General features: G+C 51.5%; 4 protein-coding genes across 4 annotated transcripts in view; 3 read left to right on the forward strand and 1 right to left on the reverse strand.

The window, feature by feature from the left end:
- Positions 1–93, reverse strand: part of BDQ94DRAFT_164358 (uncharacterized protein) — a gene marked incomplete at both ends in the record, with an annotated part of 1660 nt that extends 1567 nt beyond the window's left edge. The window contains one exon of the mRNA XM_026769992.1: positions 38–93. Coding sequence (XP_026619617.1) covers positions 38–93 — 56 coding nt within the window. The remainder of the gene's footprint in view (positions 1–37) is intronic.
- A 1780-nt stretch (positions 94–1873) lies between these two features.
- BDQ94DRAFT_177422 (uncharacterized protein) lies at positions 1874–2435 on the forward strand (the record flags this gene model as incomplete). The annotated part of the gene is made up of 3 exons (XM_026772897.1): positions 1874–1901; positions 1939–2062; positions 2122–2435. The coding sequence occupies 3 exons, from the start codon at positions 1874–1876 to the stop codon at positions 2276–2278; spliced, it is 309 nt and encodes a 102-aa protein (XP_026619618.1). The 3' UTR covers positions 2279–2435.
- An 872-nt stretch (positions 2436–3307) lies between these two features.
- On the forward strand, positions 3308–4305 carry BDQ94DRAFT_164360 (HMG-box domain-containing protein; the record flags this gene model as incomplete). The annotated part of the gene is made up of 2 exons (XM_026769993.1): positions 3308–3349; positions 3424–4305. 2 exons carry the CDS (start codon positions 3308–3310, stop codon positions 4303–4305), a joined length of 924 nt encoding a protein of 307 aa, XP_026619619.1.
- Positions 4306–5175: 870 nt separating this feature from the next.
- Positions 5176–6734, forward strand: BDQ94DRAFT_177428 (uncharacterized protein; the record flags this gene model as incomplete). The annotated part of the gene is made up of 4 exons (XM_026772898.1): positions 5176–5385; positions 5442–5488; positions 5598–5644; positions 5713–6734. 4 exons carry the CDS (start codon positions 5176–5178, stop codon positions 6732–6734), a joined length of 1326 nt encoding a protein of 441 aa, XP_026619620.1.
- Positions 6735–7283: the final 549 nt, after the last annotated feature.

Below are 7283 nucleotides of genomic sequence, written 5' to 3' on the forward strand. Positions count from 1 at the left end.
ACTGCAAGATGACAAGACGGAGGTACTGGTTTTATACCCCAGAGGGTCGAGGGGGTGGGGGGTTGAATCGGTCTGGCTATTGCCCACCCTCATATTCTCCGATCAGAAACTAGCAAAGCATTATCCAGGAAACAGTCTGACCAGGTCCTGAAAAGCCCACGGCAGGACGATGTTTGGACGCGGGTAAAATCCGCATCAGCCTTCGGCGTGCAAGATTGGAGGAATGCTACATCATAAGGGCGCGAATGTGAGCCTCTTGATCTTGGATGTACGATTCTCACAAGTTCCTCTCAAAGACGGCATGCCCAGCATTGCACAGAAGAACCCATCCTGGAATATCACCTGACCCTAAAGCAAAAGGACGTGGACCATCATGCCCCAGGTAATAACCACACCACATTGCCCCAGCCAAACTACCGGATATTCACGTATTTCAGAGAATACTGCCGACTCATTACAATATATGGTAGATATAATGTGTCTTGGTGTCTTTCTATCGCTGAGGGTGGTAAATATTTACGGATCTTGTTCTCAGCATATGACCTAAGACAGGCTAGCTTTATTGACCGACAGGAGAGGACCCCTTGCTACCGTACTGGGTTTTATACATTGTAGAGATCATCATGCCCAACCTTCTGTAATGCGATCAGTACTTCTCCCCTGGTATAGTAGATCCCCAGTGTACGAAGGAGCATGAGTGGATAGCCTAAGAGCCTGTTCGTCCACCCAGGCCACGATCGCATCTATTTTCTCAGCCAGCCCCTTCCTTTTCCTTTTTAGTCGATTCTCGTCAGATGCCGTATACCCCTGCACATCCTCATCGGTCAATTTGGCTTGGACTGTTTTCCAAGGGCTTTCCCGATGCCACAAATAAGAAATTATGCACTTTTGACATTCAGTGGTAGCTGGAGTCGCCAAAATCGATGCGCAGTTTCAGACCATCGACAAAGCTGTTGATGATAGATTCGTCATTTGGCAGCGACATCCTTCCAAGCTCGCGATGGGGACAGTAACAGTCACCACCAGATCGCTGGTGGGCATTTCAAGTGTCTCTAGACCGCATTCCCATACTGCCATCAACCAGTCGGCCGGACTGCTAATCTGGAGCCACCGAGAGGCCTGGCGATCGCGTCCGATGGCCAGACCCACACCCACAGCTGGGGTCGTATCACGACTGAGGCGGCGGCTGACCTCCAACGAATCCAAACGATCAGGGCGTCAGAGACGCTAATTTTCTCACGTCTCACAGGACGGACGCAGACCTGAGGCAGCTCTAGCTTCCCCACAGTTCCAGGCCGATGCAACGCTCACACTTGTCTCTGTGACATAAATGCAACCTGATCATTCTACGCTCTTGTCCAGACTGCGTTATAGCGTACTACCAAGATCGACAGGCCCATGTCTCTTTTCGTTCCGGCAAAGGTCAGCCCTGAGCGGCCGTGGGAGCGGACCACAGCCGTTCTGGCCAAAATAGCACATCCCGGGTGGCTTTCAACGTGAGACAAAGAACTTTCAGGTGACAGTGTTACGGAACTCGACTGGCCACGCCGTCAAGCTAAGTCAAAGTCCTGCCTCTGGCAAGAAAGCTATTGAGGCACCAGACGGCGAGCACTTTACGGAGACGATCATTGGCTATCTTCGATCACGTCCGGACGATCCTCCCACAAAGAAGAGTGTCGTACATCGCGATGGGAAAGCAACCTGTGACATGATTCAAGGACTTCTACAGCGACAACACAAGGAGATCTAGACCGCCGGGTTCATTTGTTAGAGTTTAGTCTACTGCGATTAGTATAAGTCTAGGGCGCACGATAGCTTTCGCCCGATTGCGATCGCATGACGGCGCGTTGGCATTCGATGCTGTCCCAGTGCTATGGTAGCGAATTCCAAATCATCGCGCCGTAGTCCCAACACGCGTGTTTTTTTTTGGGCGGCAAGGCTCCGGCGGCCTTCGAAAGATCACTTCGCGATCGCCCGACGTACTCATGTTCGGGGTCGCTCCTGTTGCTTGTTCCCTAGTGTTTGCCCTTGCGAATGGGCAGTTCTTGCCCCAAGCTTCCCTGTACTAACTGCTCGTTGTGGTCTTCTACATCCTCTTCTATACTCAATAAGCCCTGACAGGAAACGCGTCTGGGTCTCTAAAGGCTGGGAAATGCTTATCGATAATTGGTTACCAATCTCCCGGGACGATCTATCAAACCTTGATTATCTGGATCAAATCACATTGGAGGGAGGGGTGTGTGCCCAGAAGATCTTGGCCCCCATGCGGTTCCGGTGATTTACTGTGACTATCGATCGGACTGGCTATTCCGGGGTCTCAAGAATGGGGGTTGCTTTCTCCGGGAGCCCTACCTTGAGGGCGAATGACTGATGGGTTTCGGAGCCCACTTGGTTCAAGCTGGAACCTATTCCCCCTTAGTTCCCTTAAAGGCATTCCAACTAGGCGAGAGTATCTTGGAGTGGGAATCGCTGTGGATGGCTCAGATTAGTGGATGCTGGAGATTAACAAGTCCTATAGCTGCTGTTCGGCATGTCTCAGTTGGGCCATCGAAGACGCCCGATAGAACCTTGTTGCCTAATTCGGCTGCTTATAAATGGCGATCTCATTTCTTGCGGTGGGTCCACTCACACGTCGCTCTAACTATCGCCGAGTATACCGAAACAGACCCAGCCAATTTCAATCCGGAACCCTACGAACCTTTGTCCGTGACTAGTACGTCGCTACATCGCAGGGGTCCCTGGGTGCCAGTAGACCACAGTCCCACCAGCCGCGATCGGGAAGAATTCCGCTACTGGTTCAAAATGAGCAAGCGAGAATGTAGTGCCAGTGCTCAAGTTGGAATGAAAGCACTCCGATTCATGCCTACTCTCTATAAGGACCCAAAGTTGCTGTTGTGGTCCATCCCTATAACAACGTGCGCTCGTTGACCACGTCATTGTTTGGTGACTGACATTTGAATCATCAATCTGCCCCCGAGGAGGGTCTTTTCGTTTAATTCTATGGAGAATGTCCAACCTATATGCAGCCAATTATCCCTCCATATCCGATGAAACTGGGACAGAAATATCTACCTTTCTCCCAATCACATCAAGAGGTCTGATATCTGTCTTGCCGCACCCATTCTACCAGCCATGTTTCACACCTGGTACCGCCTGTGCAGATCTCAAGCAGTACCTCCCGTGCACTTCTGACATTCCATCCCCAGGCTCTGGGGAATACACCGTGGTAGGCATGCACGGCAACCAGGAGCCATAAAATCTCATATTTTGACGGTCCCAGCGCTTCGATCAGTCTGCCCCTATGGCAATGATTTCGGCCGAAAGCCCCAATCCTGTGGTTTCACAGCCGGTGAGATGATTTCCTCCTGCGCGCGTCAGCTGGTAGACCAGGCGTACCAACTCGGTGCATGCTGATCTCTGTAGGTAGTTGACGGAACCCATGCCTGCGCGAACTCGTTCATCCCGATGGACAAGACCGATGCGGACCAGACAAAGCCAGAGCCTTGGTGTCAGGACAACAGAGTCCGACGGTCGAATCGCGCCGTAGCCATGACAAGGAACGGCCAAGTCGAGCACGCAACGTTGAAGCTCAATCTAGACCTGCCATGCCCACTCAGCGAATTGGCCAACGGCACGCCGCACATCCCGGTTAGAGACATGTGCGCCTGGGTCGACCGCTCGGTCGAGACACGCCACCAGGAGGCTCTACAACGGCATGGCAAGATTCCACGTCCGATGAACTCATTCATGCTGTACCGGCTGGCGTACAGTGATCGAGCGAAGTACTGGCTCGCCCACGATGATCATCAGGCCATCTCCATCCTCACCGGACGGAGCTGGAAGATGGAACCGCCCCACATCCGTAAGCAGTACAAGACGCTCGCGGTGATGGAGAAACAAAAGCATGCTGAAGCGCACCCGGAATATCGGTTCTCGCCGTCAAACAAGAAGAAACGATCGCGGACTGCAAGACCCAGTTCTCAGAAATTGGTGTTGCGTTCGAAGGCGTTCCCCAAAGTCAGCCTCAGTTCTCAGCCTCATGCTTGGTCTACTTCGTTGAACAATGACCGCGTCAGTGGACCCTCCGCAGAACCATTCCTTGCAGAAGAGGAAACTCTCCTCAAAAGCATTCCATCGGATCCAGATAGTTCTGGACCATTGCAAAGTGCGTCCTCAGTGTGGTGGCAGGGGACAACCTACTCTCAGATGGTCTCTGCTGAGCGAGACTCCACGGGCACTCAGCCTTGTTTTCCTGTCGTCACGGGCCAGCCGGGGATACCGGACTCTGCTTGCTTTGATTCCTAATCTGGATCCCCTGGACTCGAAGCGGTCAATGGACAGTCTGCTTTACTGTCACTGTTTCGTATGAGAATTGTAAGGTTGACGAAGAATTGCTTATGGAAGGGACGCAGCGGGTTGCGACTGCAGGCCAGTAAGTAACACATCTGGTTCTTGCGATATATTCATCACGTATATTTTGGGTATTCGGGTCGATTGTGTTAGACGCGCGAATCCCATATGTACTTTTTTTGGGTTCTCTCGTATAGTGCCTGTAGAAGTAAGAGGCCATTTGTGTAATGAGCAATAACTTCCTCCGTAGGAGGAAAGGAGACCATGTTCGCGCCTAAGACAATAGCGCCTCACTTTTCTGCAGATGACCGGTTCAGAGCGACTATTCGGGAAGGTGTAGCCCAGGGGTCGTAAGAGCAACAGATCCCCGCACAACAGCCCAAGTTCCCGGAAAATGTTTATGTGCCCCTGGGAGCCAACATGGTACTCTTGAGAGCAACGCCGCTCCCCTGATGCCCGCCGTTCGTCACAGAAACAGCAAATTTACTTCCTGCCTTTTGACCATATGAAAATTATCTTGGATGCTACCTAGCAGGCTGTACCACAGGATGACTGGACATGAACAAGATCTGCACTTCAATAATTCGAGATGGATGTGTAATGGCAGGCGCCAGCGATCTTCATGCGACATTCCATCATACCCTCTCGCTGCTGCGTAATTTGAGTCTGCCATTAAACCAAGGCTATATAAAGTAGATGACAGGCCACTCATTGCGAACACAGAAAAACCCAAACCAGGTTTTTTGGGGCGTGTGCTAGTCTTCTTACGGGTCATACCTTTTTTTTTGCATCTGTGCACAGGCCGACCAAGCCGATTGTTTACTCATGCACGAGCAGCACCCACCGCATCCGCTGGAGTACAAATATTCCGGGGGACTGAGAAACGAATTGGGGACCAGCGAGCGGCTTAGTGGACTTGCGATTGCAGGAGAAGGCTCCGTATCGGCTGCAGCCCCATTCCGTCAGAACCAAGAGGATACCAATGCTACCGAGCCTGTCGAGGACCACCGAAAGGCGTTGGAGGCACGTACTAAGGTAGATTCATGTATTATTGAATTCAGAATGCAGTGTAACTGCCACCATCTGCTGAGCGAGCATTAGCTGATAGAAGGATAGCAGCGCAGGGTGAAACGAGCTTGTGAGAGATGTCGTCGTAATAAAATCAAAGTGCGCAAATCACAAGACACTGAGATAATATGATGAGAGTTTAGTGGGTGATGTTTCTGACTAACGGAATTGGCTCCTAGTGTTCTCATACCTCGCCCTGCGAAGCGTGCCGGGAAGCCAGGAGTGCGTGCGTTCCTCAGTCGGATCGACCGAGGGCGAACCATCGTACTACGATCTGTATCGAAACACGAACAGAGAAGTCGCCAATCCACAGGGCTTATGCAGACCAGCCTTCTAGTGACACCTTAAGAACGTATGAGGCTCACGCCAGCGTATCCATGGAGGAACACCGATGGAGCGTGTCCGATATGGGCTCCGCTTCAGATGTCGCCATCCCAAGAGACAGTGGTGCTGAACGTGGCTCACCCATTACGTGCCCTGCAGACGTTACTGCTCGTGGAGAAAGGTATGAGGTTATCGATGATGGGAACAGCACTCTCCCATCCGAATCTGGCGTAAATGCAGGCTGGGGACCCCCGCTTAGCGCAATCGCACTCCCGAACTCGTATATGCCCGCAGACAACTCGACAGCGGATCATACGGCAGATGCATGGTACTCGATGCGGTGGGCTACGGAACCATACTCGTGGGAGACGTTGCCCGCATTTTTCTGGGGTTGGACCTGGTCTCAAGCCGACAATCTGACCGCGTCCGGGACCGACGGTTCTTTACACTCGTCTATTCCTGCACCGCAGGCGGCAGGGTGGCCCTTTGGAGACGAGGTTGAACAGCCTCAGCATCCGAGCAGAAGCGGCGTCATACCCTTCTGGGGAGACCACTCACAAGAGCTGTACCCTCCAGGTCCCTCTTTTGATGCACCGGACCCTATTTCCTCGTCCGATGCACTTGGGCTCTCTTATATCCTAGAAACTGCGCCACCGAGCTTCCCAAGATTTCCTCGCTTGCAGTATGTTGAGGACGGCAGCTTGTCAATCCCAACTGACATCCCATTGCAATCGCCTTCTTGGGATCCATTGGCGCCTGTTTCCGCAGCATTGCCCATGACAGTCTTTTACCGCCGCAGCGTGCATCAGGAACCATCTGCGCCCGTCCCTGTGCGAAACATCGACTCACTAGTACCCCCATGGCTACAGACTACGATGGATCACCATGAAACTAGACCCAGCTCGTCCGATAATGTGGGTGCCAATAGCCAGGACTCATCGTGGAATGTCAAGGTGCCGGAAGACCAGGTCGAGCATCGTCATTCGATCTAGGCGTATGACTTTGAGAATGCTCACAAGAAACAGGAATTGTTTGTGTAGTAGAAACGCGGGACTTTGCTTAAGTGAAATATGTGAATAATATAATATTATGATATCTTAGTGCTTTTCTGTACTACCATCTACATACCGTGCCCAGGATCTTACTGTACTGTCTGCTACTGTTTCAAGTCAGCGAATAGAACAACAGTGAATGACTCGCAGAAGTTTGCTTGATACTTACCTGCTGTAAATGAAAATCACCCCTTGGAATATCCAGGATGTGCAACCCTTGCAGAAGGACATACTGTACTCACAAAGACGTTCGAATCTTTACACTATACCTCCGCAGTTATATGCTGCAGGTGCCAGATCCGAGACAATCCCAAATATGCCTGTACGACGCACTGATAGCATTAAGAAGTTAAAGCAATATTGGCTCTCTCTCAGGCGGAAGATATGGCAGATACCTGGAGAATTGTCCTTGCTAAATCCAAGATGTAGCTTGATCCACGAGAGGAGATGGAGTCCGAGCTTCATGTGAAAGCCCGCAAAATATAATGG

This window comes from Aspergillus welwitschiae, assembly GCF_003344945.1.
Source record: "Aspergillus welwitschiae strain CBS 139.54b unplaced genomic scaffold BDQ94scaffold_101, whole genome shotgun sequence".
In the NCBI taxonomy this organism is placed as follows: Eukaryota; Fungi; Ascomycota; class Eurotiomycetes; order Eurotiales; family Aspergillaceae; genus Aspergillus; species Aspergillus welwitschiae.